General features: G+C 44.8%; 1 protein-coding gene across 2 annotated transcripts in view; it reads left to right on the top strand.

Moving 5' to 3' along the window:
* Positions 1-19431, top strand: part of GRK6 (G protein-coupled receptor kinase 6) — a 106228-nt gene that overhangs the window by 73209 nt on the left and 13588 nt on the right. For both annotated transcript variants that reach the window (XM_068277094.1, XM_068277095.1), the window contains 3 exons: positions 7575-7612; positions 11780-11869; positions 11943-12151. In XM_068277094.1, coding sequence (XP_068133195.1) covers positions 7575-7612; positions 11780-11869; positions 11943-12151 — 337 coding nt within the window. The remainder of the gene's footprint in view (positions 1-7574; positions 7613-11779; positions 11870-11942; positions 12152-19431) is intronic.

The following is a 19431-nucleotide window of genomic DNA, read 5'->3' as shown; positions in this document are numbered from 1 at the left end:
TTGTAAAATATTTCCGCTCCTCAATTTACATTCCCAAATTATCTGCATCTTGAGCAAAAAAAACTAATCCCCCTCCTCCCCTCTGCCTCTGAAATCTCTGGCTAGTAATACCTCCCTCTCCTCCTGCCCAGACTGAGCTCCCATGAGCCCTTGCTACTGTCTGAAAGTGCCTTTGCTCTCTGAAAACCTGTGGGTGTGGCTTGTTTAGTTATAGGGAATTACAGTATTAAAACAAAAACAAAAAAGTATTTGGCTTGAGGAATGCCCTATAAACAATAGGAAAGGAACCCAATTATGCAATGTGTAAAAGTTCATCTCGGATCCACTTTAACCACTTGCCGACCGCCCACAGCCGATGGGCGGCGGCAAAGTGGACGCCGAAAGGACCACAATACACCCATCGGCGTTGGGTCCTTTCGGAATGCCGGGGGATTGATCGTGTCACTAGTGACGCGCACTTCCCCGGCAACTAGCTCCGCCCACCCGCGACGACAACCCGCCGGCTGTTCGGAAGCGCCGGAGGGTTGTTAACCCCACGATCGCCGCTACAAGGTGTATGATACACTTTATAATGTATACAAAGTGTATTATACAGGCTGCCTCCTGCCCTGGTGGTCCCAGTGTCCGAGGGACCACCAGGGCAGGCTGCAGCCAACCTAGTCTGCACCCAAACACACTGATCTGCCCCCTGATCGCCCACAGCACCCCTCAGGACCCCCCCCTGCCCACTCCCCAGACCACTGTTTGCACCCAATCACCCCCCTAATCACCCATCAATCACTCCCTGTCACTATCTGTCAACGCTATTTTTTTTAAAATCCCTAAATTGCCCCCTGGGGACTCCTGATCACCTCACCCCCACCCCTCAGATTCTCCCCAGACCCCCCCCCCCCCCCGTGTACTGTATGCATCTGTCCCCCCTGATCACCTGTCAATCACCCATCAATCACCCCCTGTCACCACCTGTCACTGTTACCCATCAGATCAGACCCTAATCTGCCCCTTGCGGGTACCCAATCACCCGCCCACACGCTCAGATTGCCCTCAGACCCCTCCTTATCAATTCGCCAGTGCATTATTTGCATCTGTTCTTCCCTGTAATGACCCACTGATCACCTGTCAATCACCTATCAATCACCCATCAATCGCCCCCTGTCACTGCCACCCATCAATTAGCCCCTAACCTGCCCCTTGCGAGCAATCTGATCACCCACCCACACCATCAAATCGCCTGCAGACCCGCCATCAGATCACCTCCCAAGTGCATTGTTTACATCTGTTCTCTCCTCTAAACACCCACTAATTACCCATCAATCACCCCCTATCACCACCTGTCACTGTTACCCATCAGAGTAGACCCCTATCTGCCCCTAGGGCACCCAATCACCCGCCCACACCCTCAGAACGCCCTCAGACCTCAGCCCTGATCACCTCGCCAGTGCATTGCTTGCATCTATTCCCCCCACTAATCACACCTTGAAACACCCATCAATCACCTCCTGTCACCCCCTAGCACACCTACCCATTAGATCAGGCCCTAATTTGCCCCATGTGGGCTCCTGTTCACTCGGCCAAACCCTCAGATCCCCTTCCGATCACCTCCCCAGTGCATTGATTGCATCTATTTTACCCTCTAACCACCCTCTGAGACACCCATCAATCACCTCCTGTCACCCCCCCTAGCACTCCTATCCATCAGATCAGGCCCAATACAACCTGTCCTCCAAAAGGCCACCCTGCTTATGACTGGTTCCACAAAATTCATAGACCACCTGTCATCAAAATTTGCAGATGCTTATACCCCTGAACAGTCATTTTGAGACATTTGGTTTCCAGACTACTCACGGTTTTGGGCCCGTAAAATGCCAGGGCAGTGTAGGAACCCCACAAGTGACCCCTTTTTAGAAAAAAAGACACCCCAAGGTATTCTGTTAGGCCCGGTTCACATTAGCGGTTGTTTGCCAAACGGACCGGATGACCTGACCGGATCCGGACCGGATCCGGATCGGAACCGTACGGTTCTGATCCGGATCCGATCCGGATCCGGTCAGGTTGCATCAGGTGGTAATCAGGATGCGATCCGGATCCGTTTGGCAAAGTTAACGTAAAAAAAAAAAAAATGTTGGGGTCTGGGAGGTCAGCAGAAGGGGGACCTGTGGAATCAGGCCCTCTGCTGTTTAGCACTCACCTCCACCTCCGACATGCTGCCAACATCCTGCCAACACCTCCAGCTCGTGCTGCTCCACTCCAAAATGCTTGCCCATGTGTCCCCAGCCAATATCGCCGCAAAAATCCGCATAGGAAGTGGGGTAGAACATCCGGATTTCTCAGCCAGTGTGTTGTGCGGCCTCCGGTTCCCATTTGTTTGTATTGGCCGGATGGTGCAGTCCGGCTCCGCCCCGGATACGGCTGCCGGAGGGGCCGGATGAAAAAATAGCGCATGTTGGAACGGAGGCCGGAGTCCGGATCCGGCCCGGATCCGGTCCGGCTCCGGTTCTGCAGAACAGACCCATGTGAACGGACGCATAGGCTTTAATTGCTTTGCCGTGCGTCCGTTCCGTCCGTTCTGCAGGCGGTTCGGCTCCGGCACGGTGATTCCGGAGGGCCACCGCAAGTGTGAACCGGGCCTTAGGTGTATGACGAGTTCATAGATTTTATTTTTTGTCAAAAGTTAGCGGAAATTGATTTTTGTTTTTTTTTCACAAAGTGTCATTTTTCACTAACTTGTGACAAAAAAGAAAATCTTCTATGAACTCGCCATACACCTAACGGAATACCTTGGGGTGTCTTCTTTCTAAAATGGGGTCACTTGTGGGGTTCCTATACTGCCCTGGCATTTTAGGGGCCCTAAACCGTGAAGAGTAGTCTAGAAAACAAATGCCTCAAAATGACCTGTGAATAGGACATTGGGCCCCTTAGCGCACCTAGGCTGCAAAAAAGTGTCACACATGTCATATCGCCGTACTCAGGAGAAGTAGTATAATGTGTTTTGGGGTGTATTTTTACACATACCCATGCTGGGTGGGAGAAATATCTCTGTAAATGGACAATTGTGTGTAAAAAAAAAAAAAAAAAAATTTCAAAAAATGTCATTTACAGAGATATTTCTCCCACCCAGCATGGGTATATGTAAAAATACACCACAAAACACATTATACTACTTCTTCTGAGCACGGCAGTACCACGTGTGGCACTTTTTTGCAGCCTAACTGCGCTAAGGGACCCAAAGTCCAATGAGTACCTTTAGGATTTCACAGGTCATTTTGCGACATTTGGGTTCAAGATTACTCCTCACGGTTTAGGGCCCCTAAAATGGCAGAGCAGTATAGGAACCCCACAAGTGACCCCATTTTAGAAAGAAGACACCCCAAGGCATTCTGTTAGGTGTATGACGAGTTCATAGAAGATTTTCTTTTTTGTCACAAGTTAGCGGAAATTGATTTGTATTGTTTATTTTTTTTTTCATAAAGTGTCAATTTCCGCTAACTTGTGACAAAAAAAAAAATCTTCTATGAACTCACCATACTCCTAACAGAATACCTTGGGGTGTCTTCTTTCTAAAATGGGATCACTTGTGGGGTTCCTATACTGCCCTGGCATTTTAGGGGCCCTAAACCGTGAGGAGTAGTCTAGAATCCAAATGCCTCAAAATGACCTGTGAATAGGACGTTAGGCCCCTTAGCGCACCTAGGTTGCAAAAAAGTGTCACATGTGGTAACGCCGTACTCAGGAGAAGTAGTATAATGTGTTTTGGGGTGTATTTTTACACATACCCATGCTGGGTGGGAGAAATCTCTCTGTAAATGGACAATTGTGTGTAAAAAAAATAAAATAAAAAAAATAAAATAAAAAAAATTGTAATTTACAGAGATATTTCTCCCACCCAGCATGGATATGTGTAAAAATACACCACAAAACACATTATACTACTTATCCTAGTACACACCTAGTACCACGTGTGGCACTTTTTTGCAGCCTATGTGCGCTAAGGCGGTGCCCAAAGTCCAATGAGTACCTTTAGGATTTCACAGGTCATTTTGCGACATTTGGTTTCAAGACTACTCCTCACGGTTTAGGGCCCCTAAAATGCCAGGGCAGTATAGGAACCCCACAAATGACCCCATTTTTACAAAGAAGACACCCAAAGGTATTCCGTTAGGAGTATGGTGAGTTCATATAAGATTTTATTTTTTGTCACAAGTTAGCGGAAAATGACACTTTGTGAAAAAAAAACAATTAAAATCAATTTCCGCTTACTTGTGACAAAAAATAAAATCTATGAACTCGCCATACTCCTAACGGAATACCTTGGGGTGTCTTCTTCCTAAAATGAGGTCATTTGTGGGGTTCCTATACTTCCCTGGCATTTTAGGGGCCCTAAACCGTGACGAGTAGTCTTGAAAACAAATTTCGCAAAATGACCTGTGAAATCCTAAAGGTACTCATTGGACTTTGGGCCCCTTAGCGAGGTTAGGGTGCAAAAAAGTGCCACACATGTGGTGTCGCCGTACTCAGGAGAAGTAGTATAATGTGTTTTGTGGTGTATTTTTACACATACCCATGCTGAGTGGGAGAAATATCTCTGTAAATGGACAATTGTGTGTGTAAAAAAAAAAAAAAAAAATAATAATAAAAAAAAAAAAAAGTGTCATTTACAGACATTTCTCCCACCCAGCATGGGTATGTGTAAAAATACACCACAAAACACATTATACTCCTTCTCCTGAGTACAGCAATACCACGTGTGGCAGTTTTTTGCAGCACTAAGGGGCCCAAAGTCCAATGAGCACCTTTAGGCTTTACAGGGGTGCTTACAATTTAGCACCCCCCAAATGCCAGGACAGTAAACACACCCCACAAATGACCCCATTTTGGAAAGTAGACACTTTAAGGTATTCAGAGAGGAGCATAGTTAGTCCGTGGCAGATTTCATTTTTTTTTGTCGCAAGTTAGAAGAAATGGAAACTTTTTTTTTTGGTCACAAAGTGTCATTTTCCGCTAACTTGTGACAAAAAATAATATCTTCTATGAACTCACCATGCCTCTCAGTGAATACTTTGGGATGTCTTCTTTCCATAATGCTGTCATTTGGGGGGTATTTATACGATCCTAAAATTTTAGCACCTCATGAAACATGACAGGTGGTCAGATAAGTCAGAGATGCTTCAAAATGGGAAAATTCACTTTTTGCACCATAGTTTGTAAACGCTATAACTTTTACCCAAACCAATAAATATACACTGAGTGGATTTTTTTTTATCAAAGACATAAAGCAGAATAAATTTAAACAAAAATGTATACAGAAATTTTACTTTATTTGAAAAATGTCAGCACAGAAAGTAAAAAAAAAAAACATTTTTTTTTTGTTTTTTACAAAATTTATGTCTTTTTTGATGAATATAATAAAAACTAAAACTCGCAGTAGCAATCAAATAGCACCAAAAGAAAGCTGTATTAGTGACAAGAAAAGGAGGTAAAATTCATTTAGGTGGTAGGTTGTATGACAGCAATAAACCGTGAAAGCTGCAGTGGTCTGAATTGAGAAAATGGCTCTGGTCCTTAAGGGGTAGAAAGACTGTGGTCCTCAAGTGGTTAAATAAATAAATAAAATAATTTGTGGTTATAAAACTTCTGTTACTGTAGAAAAGCTGAATTACTGAATAGAGATAAAAAGTTCAGTAGGTCATTACTTCTCTTTGTAGTAGAGGAATACTTGCTATGTCACAAAGATGTGCAAAAAAAATCTAGATTTTCCACCCTAAATAGGATTGGGTCTACAGATACCCTTGTTTATCTCATTAGTATATTATCATTTCAGGTTCACATTAAGGTGTACCTGAGACAGGGGACTCAAAAAAAATATATACGTACCTGGGGCTTCCTCCAGCCCCCTGCACGCCTTTTGCTCCCTTGCCTTCCTCATGGGCTGACTTGATTCTCTGCTAGCCGGCCCAGTAATTACTTCAGTCTAGGCCAGTCAGTGCATGTGCAGTCTGTCTGCGCTTGCGCGCTCCCAGGCGCAGGAGCGTGAAGGGGGCGCGCACATCCAGGCCACGTATGCACAGTACGCCCAGACTGGAGGACTTACCTAGCAGAGGATCCAGGCAGCCTGGGAAGAAGGCGAAGGAACAAACAGCCTGAAGAGGGCTGGAGGAAGCCCCAGGCATGTATACTTTTTTTGTATTCCCCGCCTCACTAAGATTAGATCTATACAACAGAACTGTTACAGAACCAAACTTTTTGTTAAAGGTCCTGCAGTTATAGTAAGCTACAGACAATTTATTTTTTCTGCTGATCGGATGATGCGCTGCAGTCTCACCTTTTTCTAGTACTGATCATGAGCCAAACCAGACAGTCATAGTTGTCATGATGGATTCGAGGATCGCAGTACAGAGCTGCACCACTCATTTTTGTGGTCATATATCATATCATATAATGATACATCAGGTGATGTATCAGCCGATGGAACAGCAGTTTTTCTCCTGTGACAATAATGAATCAGCCTTTTAAGAGTACCTCCTGTATAAAAAGATAGAGCCTGTCATGACAGGCATTGTCTTGCTGCAGACTTGGTGGGAACCGTAGTGGTAAACAGGTGACGCTCCTTTCCCCCTCGAGAACACAGTCATGACAGATGTTTCCAAGATCTGCCAAAACTCTTCGGAAACCTCCGCTTGTGTTGCTAAGGCTCAGCCACCTCCAATTAAGCCACGGTTGCGGAGCTGGGGGCAGGCTGCAGCAACATGGCCAGAGCCTCGGCAGATATTTTGAAAAAAACTTGTCACGTCTGCAGTTCTGTGGTGGACAGAGCAAACGCCTGCCTGAACAAAGTTTGGCTGATCAGGTAAGTATTTAAAGGACAACTGAAGTGAGAAGAATATTGAGGCTGCCATATTTATTGTCGTCTAAACCATATCCGTTACCTGGCAGTCCTACTAGTCTATTTGGCCACAGTGGTGTCTGAATCACACCAGAAACAAGCTTGCGGCTAATCTAGTCAGATCTGACAATGTCAGAAACACCTGATCTGCTGCATGCTTGTTCAAGGCCTATAGCTAAAAGCATTAGAGACAGAGGATCAGCAGGATAGCCAGGCAACTTGTATTGCATAAAAGGAAATAAATATGGCAGCCTCTATATACCTCTCACTTCAATTGTCCTTTAACCCCCCTCCCCAGTCAGGAAATGGCAGTGCTGGGGAATTGGGATGAAGCATCTTTACTTGTGTCGGTGTGTGCTGAAGCCTCTGGCGTGTTGTCTGCTGCAGAACATGCATTAGGCTGGTAACCATTTCCACCTCTGATCTCCAGAGACTATTAACGTGTACTCCACAGTCTGCTAAATCACAAGGGTAGAATTGGCACACTTGGATCACATTAACACCTGTGCTCCCTCTAGGGACTGCAGATTGATCTGTGAGAAGTCTCTGTAGCTCAGTGTTGGCAAACAGAGGATTATCTGATTGTAGCTGCCTAAAAAGGGCTGTCTGATGTGTACGGTCTCTATATATTTTCTTTATATAACACTGTAAATAATATATCACGTTCATGATTCTCATTCTTCTTTTTTGACAGAGATTTAAAGCCAGAAAATATTTTGCTGGATGACCACGGTATGTGATGCCTCTATATCCTTGACTTATACAGAGCCTCATATGCACAGATACTGCACAATGCACTCAAAGTGGACATGACATCTTGCACAGGACAGAAGGAAAACATAGAGAAATGCACCATGTATGTATTTAGAGAGTTTAGCCTGTCTAAAGGTGGCCATACACTGGTCGATGTGCCATTAGATCGACCAGCTGACAGATCCCTATCTGATCGAATCTGATCAGATAGGGATCGTATGGCTGCCTTTACTGCAAACAGATTGTGAATCAATTTCAGCCTGAAACCGATTCACCATCTGCTGAGCTGCTCCTGCCGTCTGTCCCCCCCCGTATACATTACCTGATGCTGGCTCCGGGTCCTCTTCTCCGCATTGCACGGCTCTGTTCCGGCTCCATCCCGGCGCTTCCTGTGTTACTCCGTGACCAGGAAGTTCAAATAGAGCGCCCTCTATTTGAACTTCCTGGTCACTGCAGTGACACAGGAAGCGCCGGGATGGATGGAGCCGGAACAGAGCCGTGCAGCGCGGAGAAGACGCCCGGGAGCCAGCCTCAGGTAATGTATACTTGATCGGATCGGCCGCCGCTAGCGACGCGCACTTTACCCGCGGGCAATCGAGGGTAATTTCCCGCACGGCGCGATCGACGGACCGATCCGATTTCGGGAGGAAATCGGATCGGCGGCTGCGTTTACCACGTACGATTGGCAGCAGATTCGATCCCAGGATCGAATCTGCTGTCGAAACGGCCGCGAATCGAGCCAGTGTATGGCCTGCTTTATTCATCCTCATCTGTGACTAATCACCACAGTAATTAGAGCTCTTCAGCTGTGCCAGCTCAGGAATCTCCTCTGCCATGGCAGAGCTTCTAATTTTGTAAACACGGGATGTTAACAATATGTCTGCTTCCATTAAAGCAGGAAGTAGACACTCTGCAGTTTTACTGCAGGATTTGGATCAGCTGTAACAAAGAAATTGTTTTTCTTTAAAGTTTATTATGCTGTTGGGTATCTTTAGAGCAGAAAGGAAGTTCTGAGTTCAGGTCTGCTTTAAGAATAGGTGGCAAAGGATGCTTGCAACAAATGTTGCAACATAACATTTCCTGTGCGAATATCTTTCCTGTTTCAGCAGTTTCTAAAAGCAAGTTATGCTTAAATGCTTTATAATTCAGCAAGATTTATGCAAGGTGTCCTCTCCACTTATGTAGATATTGTTCACTGGTTTTCCACTGCAGCAGCAGGAGTGAGGTGTTAAAGAGATACTGTAGGGGGGTCGGGGGAAATTGAGTTGAACTTACCCGGTGCTTCTAATGGTCCCCCGCAGACATCCTGTACCCGCGCAGCCACTCACCGATGCTCCGGCCCCGCCTCCGGCTCACTTCTGGAATTTCAGACTTTAAAGTCTGAAAACCACTGCGCCTGCGTTGCCGTGTCCTCACTCCCGCTGATGGCACCAGGAGCGCACGGCTCAGACACAGACCATACTGGGCCTGTGCAGTACTCTCCTGGTGACATCAGCGGGAGTGAGGACACGGCAACGCAGGCGCAGTGGTTTAAGTCTGAAATTCCAGAAGTGAACCAGAGGCGGAGCCAGAGCATTAGGAAGTGGCTGCGCAGGCACAGGATGCTTGCGGGGGACCATTAGAAGCCCCGGGTAACTTCAACTCATTTTCCCCTGACCCCCCAACAGTGTCCCGTTAAGATACAATTCACAATGCTGGAGCCTTATGGTAGCCTGCTCCCACTATATGATTTTGGACACACATTTTTGCTCATGTCCTATTAACGTATTTTCCCTGAGTTTTCTCCAGTGAGGTATTTTCAAACTATACCAACAAAATAACTTTTAAAGCTCCCACCATGCAAGAAAATACTCAATATGAGTTTGATATTCATTTGTCACCTACTATTTTAGTGTTTTTTTAATTACTATGTACTGTTTTTTTTAAATGAAATGAAAAAAATTATCTCCTGAGAGAAAACTTAGGAGAAAAAGTTAATTGGATAAGGTCCTTTATAAGCGGATCTGAACTCAGAACTTCCTCCTCTGCTCTAAAAGATAAGCAACAACATAATGGCCTTTAAAATGTACCTGAGCCGAAACTCTAGTACAAAATGAGGTCCTTGCCTTGAGAGAAGCCTCAGGATCCTATTGAAGTGCCCCTCGGTATTCTGATGTCCCCCGTCGCTGAGCACGGCAGCCTGGAAGATTAGGGACAAGGCATTGTCACTAATCATATTGGGGCCATGCTAGCCTGCCTGCATGCACAGTAAGCCAGAGCCGCTCTTGTACGAGGATCTCTGTATTACTGCACATGTGTGGCCACACTCACGTGGCTACTGCACGGACACTTCCCTCTCTTCAGATAAGTATCTTATTTTTATTCCGAGCTTCGGCTCGGGATCACTTTAAAGAAGAAAACATTTCTTTGTTACAGCTTACAGAAAGAACTCCTGCAGTAAATCTGCAGTGTGACTACTTCCTGCTTTCATGGAAGCAGACAAGGGGTCCATCCTGTGTTTACATATTAGCTCTGTCTGCTGGAACTCCTGAATTTCTGTGCTGACACAGCTGAGAGCAAATTACACTTCAGATTACATACAGATGAGGGAATTAGACGAGCTCTTCTCTCTAAAAACACACTGGGTGTGTTTCTCTCTGTCTGTCTTGTGTCCAGTGCAAAAGTTCAGGTCCACTTTAAAGGCAATTCGGCACCTGAATATAAAAATATCTAAAATTAACTTGCCCAAAATGGAAGTTCGAGATTCAGAGTAAATTAATGGAGTGTCAAAGTGCGCATAAAAAGGCATGCAAAGATGCATTGCATTTTCCTGTGTATTCCGTAGTGGGCAGAAATACTAAATTCCCCTTGAACATAAAAGGTTAATCAGATTGTGCCTGCACAACTAACCAGCCTCGGTATCTCAGCCGACTGCCCCAAATCAGTAATACTTGCCTTGTGCATATCTCTATAGAACAGGAAATATAAATGGGTGTGGGCTGTGTACATGGGGAAAAAAGGGCCCAGGCATTTGTCGCTAGTAGAATATTGGTAAAATTATCAATATTCTACAACTTAATTCCAATAGTAACATATTAGTAATCTTTAGTGATATTTTACTATGTCTTAACCTATTGTAACCCTACTCTCATACAGAACACTCCCTTTACCTATGCCTAACCCTATTTTGAATGGTTTGAGCAGATTGTGTAGGTAAACTATTATACTACATGAAAATGGTACATTGTCCAATAAAGACTGGATATGTGTATACTTGGCTTAACTTCTCCCACTCCTGGTGAAAAGTGAGCATGTGGGAACCGCACTCACACTTCAACACATTTAAATAATCAGTCTTAAACCCCTGTTTAGTCACATTTGGTTTTATTGGGGGGATGGAGGGTGTATGATGGGGCATGTATGGCAACAAGTACATAATTTTTTGTCCCTCACTAATTTGTATTATTGTCCATCCTTTCCTGTCCCCCGAACCGCCAGTTTTCAGATTTATGAAAATACCAGGGACTCAGAGGCGGGACAAGGTCCTCCAGCACCCAAGGCTGAGACACCAAAGTGCGCCCCTCCATCCCTGCCGCCCCAGCTGTCACACACTGATTGCTATTAGACTAAGAGGGCCACAGGGCCCGCAACCTCCCCAACACCTTAATATCTAGTTATCTGGCTTGCAATCACTGCTATGTATCCCCTTTCTTATTTCTTTCTGCTTCAAACACAATTAGGAATGACAGCTGAATGAATTGTGCGCCCCCTCCTACACTGCGCCCTGAGGCTGGAGCCTCTCCAGCCTATGCCTCGGCCCGGCCCTGCAGGGACTGTATGTGAAGCAGTCAATGAGGACACAGAGGGGCTACATGTGTGCATTATCACATATCCCATGATTCTTTGCAAACTGCATGCCAAAGCTGCATATTGCATTCCACATTAATTTTATTAAAGAAAGATTTAACAGAAATATGTATAAATGTATCGGAAATGATTTGCCCCATGGCAAGCCACAAAGCAAATTTGAAAATCGTTTACTTCCTACAAAGATTATTTTTATACTTGAAACCAATAATTTATCTGGTTTCACAACGGTATATTTTTACACTTGAGTAGGAGTCTGTTCAGCTCCTGTGTGCTGACTTGATTGTTATGTTGGTACAGGACACATCCGGATCTCAGATCTTGGCCTTGCTGTACACATCCCTCCGGAGCAGACCATCAAAGGAAGAGTGGGCACTGTAGGATACATGGGTGAGTAAGATTATGAAGGGGACCATGAAAACCAGTGACTTGGGTAGGGTTTTCACACTGATTTCTGTTGCAGCACCAGAGGTGGTGAGAAATGAACGCTACACGTTCAGCCCGGACTGGTGGGCACTTGGCTGTCTGTTGTACGAGATGATTGAGGGACAATCCCCCTTCCAGCAAAGAAAGAGGAAGATCAAGAGGGAGGAGGTGGAACGGCTAGTAAAGGAAGGCCAGGAAGAGTATTCAGCCAAGTTCTCTCCTGAAGCAAAATCCATCTGCACGATGGTAAGTGACATACTGTTTATGCAGTAGAGGGTATAGGAGAAGCATGGTACAACTTACACCTGCTATAACCTTCTGCTGGCCAGACATAGCTGATCATGTCATACTAATGGCCCCATAATTTAATGGGATCCTGTTATAAAAACACCTCCATGTTTATTATTCCCACTGTTCAGATCAGGGGTGTCACACAATCACATAAGTGGCCAAAATCTAAAAAAAACCCTCTGTTGCGGGTTTCTTAAAATGTAGCAAACAGGAAGTTACGTTTTTATTGTAGAATGCCCAGGCAGGTTAGTAATGGGGGTGGCAGCTCCTGGCCGCTATTGTTCATAAAAAGAACACTTGCCCCCAGATTCCGCGCACATGCAGGCTAACTGTGGACCTGTATATGACCAATGACAACAGGAGAAGGGGAAGGAACCTGCATGAATGTGCACAAGGCAAAAAGTTACAAGATGCATACATCGACTGCAGCCCACCTTCCCCAAGGTAACCCCAGATGCTGCTGTTACAAGCACCCAGGCCTCCTACGGTGTTGCAACATCCAGCTTCCTGTGAGCACGCATACAACACAGCTTGGTGCTCCTCATTTCCTCCTTTCTTTTACTATTTACAATCATGCACATGCTCTCGAGGGCCACATAAAATGGGTAGGCGGGCCGCATTAGGCCTGCAAGCCTTGAGTTTGACACAAGTGGTCTGTGTAATGTAATGAGCAGTGAGAGAGACTGCAATAAGTACTGAGGAACACACTGTGCTTTTCATATATGACTTGATTAGCACAGATGTGGGTGTGGTAAACTTCTGCAGCTGCACAGCGCTCACTGACAGGAAGCTCCAGCTTACGTAGGCTGATTTCTCTCATGAATACCACAGAAAATAGGAAGGTATGTGGGTCCTGTAACCTGTGACATGACCTAGATTTCACTCACGAGTTGTAATTAAAGGCTCACCACTTCCTCTCTTTTTACAAAAGTTATGATTACAGCCGTGTATGTACAATAGTGAAATGTAGGGCCTGTAGTGATACTGCACCCAGCTGCTGATAATTCAGAGCTAGTTATCTCCTAGTAGCATAGTATTTGGCAGTGTTCTCCCCAGACACTGCAGTAAATGCTTGATGAATGACTGAGCCTTCTAGTGCATTTTCAGTGGCTGTCCATCCTGTCAATTAGTCTCTGGAATTGTGGGAAAGTGAAGGGGGAGTGGCACTGTCAGTCACTCTCTAACTTCACATGTGAAATCCAGTGGATATCTTAGGGCAAGGAGCATTTCAGCATGATGCAACAGGACAAAGTAGAGGCAGGGGGAGGTTGTAAGTGTTAGGAGAGGATTAATGTGAGAGTTAAGTTATGATAGGTGATAGTAAGATATTGGCAACATTACCAGTATTCTGTCTGATGCATCCTTACAACAAAATTCCAAAGTGCTGTTGTTACATGTACACCACACTTGTATTCTGATACTGTACATAAATGACAGTACCGTCTCGCTCCCTTGGTTGGGAGTGCAGGGCTGAAAGTGATTTATATTTTTGCATACTTATCTTTATACACACCTGAGCATGTAATCAGATCTAACTTCAGACTAATACTATACAGATGCTTAAAATTCATGTGGATTTGTATGTTTCCTATGTTTTCCAAATGACCCATTATATGTATGTCATTAAAAAAAACTGGTGTGCTAAAGATATCTTCTTTTTTTTTTAATCGTTAATAGCAATTAAAAGAAACATGTGGTTTATGTGCTAATGTAGTAAATACATACTAATAGAATTACCCAAATTTATAGATTTAGTGTGTAAGTAGATGAGCACTTATAATAGTATACATTAATAAATAACCAATTACTTAGTAATAACTTCTTTCTATGTGTTTTTTTAAGTAGTCATGCAATACTGAAGGTCTCTTACCTTGTTCCTTGGACTCTTGTTTGCAGAGGTCTTTGTAGTGTGTAAGCAGAGTATACAAAATCGTTAAGAAATACAAAAATGTTGTTCCCAAAGTAACTCTATAACTAGAGTCAGCAATTCCATTACTTAAAGTAACCCTCTAAAGGTACCCATATACTACACAATAATCTTGATAGATTAGACATTGTATTCAATGTTAGTATTTCATCTAATGCAAATCTATTAAAAAGTGGGGTTTACAATCCATATTGCAATAAAAATACCAATTAAATGTTGATCAAAAATGCCAGTTCCTTACTCAGTCTATATGATGGTGGGGAGGGGCCATCGCCCAGAGCAGTACGCAATCGAAATTCTTTGTACCTTTGTATGGCATCAGACCATAAAAAGCTAGCAGCTGCGGTGATACAATCAGGATTAGGACTGGGACCCACTAGAGCACTTTTGCCAGCGTTTTTGATAGCTTTCAATCGCCATCAACTCCAAATAGTGCTTTGCCAATGTTGGTTATGGAGGTGGGACCAACATGAGCAATTGTTGTTATAACAAATCACAGTTGCATGACCAGCATCATTTTGTGAGCACTTTGTGAGCGCTCCAATAAAAAGTATACGGGCACGAAAAATCACTTTTGTATAGCTTTTCAAAAACGATTTTGTTACAATTTGTGAGCTGATTGTATTATATTTAAATAAAGTTTAATCTACTTATTGGGTGTCCCCGTGTCTGCCTGCCACCTGTAGCCCTGCTCCTTAGCGGTAGAGGTCACAGGCGCTTCTCTGAGTGGAGTTAGAAGCATCTGCTGGGGTGGAGCTCTGGGCGGAAGCCCAGACATCAGGACACCAGGTAAGTATAATAAACTTTATTCCCACGGGAGAAAAAATACCATTCACGCTGTACCGTTTACAGATTGAACAAACTGAGATTGCCACTCCAAAGAGCCCTGCAAATTCGTGGTAACGACCACGCCAGAACCCAGGTGCAGGTGGCCCATGGACACAAATGCAGGCCCCAGCTTCTATACAGGAACTAGACCACAATCCGCAGCTAAGTGCAGATACCTAACATCTGAAGCAGTTGCCATAGGGATTGTAGGGAAGGCGACCGTAAGACGCACTGGCTTTTCCCTCCACTTTTGTCTTATAGTCCAAAAAAAATATGGTAACTTGTGTATAACACACAAGGAAATTTATTAGTGTATTCCAGAGTTGTAATTATTACTGATGCTCTTGAAATCCAGCTATTAGTTACATCTCACAAGCTTGTTAGATATGTGATTAGAGGACACCTAAAGTAACAGGAATATGGAGGCTGACTTTTATTTCCTTTTAAAGTGAACCTCCAGACTAAAAATCTACTCAGCAGCACTGAAAAGACTTTCTGTTTCTTTAACCGTTTCACAGCATCAGAACTTTGTTTTTTTCTTACCCAAGCCTCATTTTTAGCTGCACAGAGGAAAACTGCCTGGGCATTTTTCCCCTGATGCTGTGCAAAGCATGATCGGATTTTTGATTTTGTTTAGGCTGAAGTTCACCTTTAAACTATGCAAATTGCCTGGCTGTTGATCCTCTGCTTCTAAAACATTTTAGCTTTAGACCCTGAACAAGCATGCAGATCAGGTGCTCTGACTGAGGTCTGACTAATTTGGCCCCATGCTTGTTTCAGGAGTGTGAATCAGGCACTACTGCAACCAAAGAGATCAGCAGGAAGCCATGTAACTTGCATTGTTTAAAAGGAAATGGATATGGCAGCCTCCTCTTCCCTATTATTTGAGGTGTCCTTTAAAGAGAATCTGTATTGTTAAAATCGCACAAAAGTAAACATACCAGTGTGTTAGGTAGAGTGACCAGATTTTTGTAGGCTCAACCTGGGACGGGGTGAATTGGGGGAGGGGGGGGGGGGGCTGCCGCAAAATAGGGGGTGCCGCGCCGCACCGAAAAATTTGGTGTCTGCAGTGCGTGCGAAAAATGGGCGTGGTCATGACATTCTATGGGCGGAGCTAACAGAATGATGCAACAGCGAGGCATAAGAAAGCAGTGTTTACGCCGTGATGTGGTCAAACGTGGATTCACATCATAGGTGTGCAGAAACTGTGTGATGCTATTTAATAGTATGCCATAACCCCAAAGCAGCAAACACAGCCAACTATGAACATTAAATAATAAATGCAGCAACAGTTACCCCAGACACCACAAAATAAACGCAATGGGCAACATTGCAGCACAAAATAATCGCATTGCGGGCAACATGTCAGCATAAAATAAACGCAATGGGGGCAAACATGTCAGTACAAAATAAACGCAATGGGGGCAAACATGTCAGTACAAAATGAACGCACTGCGGGCAAACATGACAGTACAAAATGAACGCACTGCGGGCAAACATGTCAGTACAAAATGAACGCACTGCGGGCAAACATGTCAGTACAAAATGAACGCACTGCGGGCAAACATGTCAGTACAAAATAAACGCACTGCGGGCAAACATGTCAGTACAAAATAAACGCACTGCGGGCAAACATGTCAGTACAAAATAAACGCACTGCGGGCAAACATGTCAGTACAAAATAAACGCACTGCGGGCAAACATGTCAGTACAAAATAAACGCACTGCGGGCAAACATGTCAGTACAAGATAAACGCACTGCGGGCAAACATGTCAGTACAAGATATCAGTACAAGATAAACGCACTGCGGGCAAACATGTCAGTACAAGATAAACGCACTGCGGGCAAACATGTCAGTACAAGATAAACGCACTGCGGGCAAACATGTCAGTACAAGATAAACGCACTGCGGGCAAACATGTCAGTACAAGATAAACGCACTGCGGGCAAACATGTCAGTACAAAATACACGCAATGCGGCCAAACATGTCAGTACAGGATAAACGCACTGCGGGCAAACATGTCAGTACAAAATACACGCAATGCGGCCAAACATGTCAGTACAAGATAAACGCACTGCGGGCAAACATGTCAGTACAAGATAAACGCACTGCGGGCAAACATGTCAGTACAAGATAAACGCACTGCGGGCAAACATGTCAGTACAAGATAAACGCACTGTGGGCAAACATGTCAGTACAAAATACACGCAATGCGGCCAAACATGTCAGTACAAGATAAACGCACTGCGGGCAAACATGTCAGTACAAAATACACGCAATGCGGCCAAACATGTCAGTACAAGATAAACGCACTGCGGGCAAACATGTCAGTACAAAATACACGCAATACGGCCAAACATGTCAGTACAAGATAAACGCACTGCGGGCAAACATGTCAGTACAAAATACACGCAATGCGGCCAAACATGTCAGTACAAGATAAACGCACTGCGGGCAAACATGTCAGTACAAAATACACGCAATGCGGCCAAACACTTCACCTGCAAAAAAAGGCATTTACTCACCTGGCAGAAGACGTCCCCTCACGCAGCCGGCCTCTGGTGCCTCAGGTGCAGCTCCCCCTGGCCTGGACGATGTTCAATCTCCCGCTCAGCCTCTCACAGGCAGAGCAGGGCTACGGCAAGATGGCGTCCGGAGGCGGAGCCCTGTACTGGAGACAAATAGTCTCCAATACAGGGCTCCGCCTCCGGACGCCATCTTCCCGTAGCCCTGCTCTGCCTGTGCCTGCCGGAGGAGAACATTGCAGGCTGGAGCGGGGCTGCGGGGTATGAACTAGCGCAGCGTCTAGTAGACGCTGCGGCTAGTTCATTGTACGGTGGCCAGAGTCCCGAGGCCGGGACGTCCCGCTGCTAAAAGCGGGACGTTTCCCGGGACCTCATGCAGCCTGGGACAGCGCCCCCCGAAGGCGGGACGCGTCCTGGGTAAAGCAGGATGTATGGTCACCGTAGTGTTAGGGGACATCTATTACCCTCTGTCACAATTTCGCCGCTCCCCGCCGCATTAAAAGTAGTCAAAAACAGTTTTAAAAAGTTTGTTTATAAACAAACAAAATGGCCACCAAAACAGGAAGTAGATTGATGTACAATAAGTCCACACATAGAAAATACATCCATACACAAGCAGGCTGTATACAGCTTTCCTTTTGAATCTCAAAAGATCATTTGTGTGTTTACCTTCTGTCCCCTTCTTCTCATGCACTGAACATTACAGGCTTCCTGCAGACAGCTCTGCCTGTGCCTGTGTTTGTAATTCCTCAGTATGTGTCAGCCAGCTACTTTCACAGCCTAACAGAGGAGGATTTTTATCCAGCTCTCTTCTATCACTGATAAGATAGCATAGAAGCTGCTGGCTTATGTAAATAAAACACGCACTGGAGTGTGCATAGAGTAACAGACCAGCACAGAAGAGTTGGCAGCCTTCCAGACACAGGCCTACAAGTCTGACAGGGGAAAGATACATTGATTTATTACAGAGACCGTGATAGTACAAAGTGCTGCAGTGAGCCAGAACAGATTAGAATAGGTTTAGGAACTTGTAGGATGGTAGAAAAAAACGTTGTAATTTTTGTTACAGAGTCACTTTAAAACGAAATTTCACTTTTGTTGAGGAAATAAGCTATACACTGGGTTATTTTAAAAATTAATTCAAAGAAGTAAATCACCACTGCGCTCTTTAAAATAAAAGTGGGGAAAATGGAAGGAGAGTTCTACAAGGCCCTTCACTATTATTGCAGTATCTACATTCTATATCAAATATTCAATCCTAGATTATTTCTTGTTTAAGCCTGATTTAAATGAGGATTATTTTAGCATGATTTAAATAGTGTTAAAAAAATAACACAATAAGTGGACTGGCCTGTTATTTCTTAGGCTGCTTTCACAGTTAGACGTTACAGACGCACGTTAGTGCAGCCTTTAACGCACCCCACCGCACAGCAATGAAAAATGAATGGGCTGTTCACAGTGCCCATGTTGCGTTACATTGTAACGCAGCAGGTAAAAACAAAGTGCTGCATGCTGTGCGTTATAAGCGCTAAGCCGCGTTAGACTGTTTGCACATGCTCCGTGATGTTGGAGGAGGAGGTATCCCCTCCTCCTCCGCGGCCAGCCACATGGCTAATTTAATATTCACTGCACGGTGTGACGTGCAGTGTTTACTTCCTAGAGCGCCGCTTTGTGCGGCGATTGGCTGGCGGGACCACGTGATGCCGCATGCGTTCAAAAGTATGCATCACGGCATCACAGGACGCATGAAGAGCCGCATAACGCAGCTCGATCTGACGTCCATCTTCAACCCCACTATGCGTTGCGTTAGGTGCACGACCTTAACATAGCATCTAACGCAACGTCTTAGTGGGGAAGAAGCCTAAAGCACAGCATTGTTCAGTTGTAAATATATTTTAGAATTCTGTAAAATTTTATCAGAATACTCGAGCAACTCGGGGTGACCCAAAACC

The sequence above is a fragment of the Hyperolius riggenbachi genome, chromosome 3 (assembly GCF_040937935.1).
Source record: "Hyperolius riggenbachi isolate aHypRig1 chromosome 3, aHypRig1.pri, whole genome shotgun sequence".
In the NCBI taxonomy this organism is placed as follows: domain Eukaryota; kingdom Metazoa; phylum Chordata; class Amphibia; order Anura; family Hyperoliidae; genus Hyperolius; species Hyperolius riggenbachi.
The sequence above is the reverse complement of the archived record's forward strand: the minus strand, read 5'-3'. Positions and strand labels throughout refer to the sequence as shown.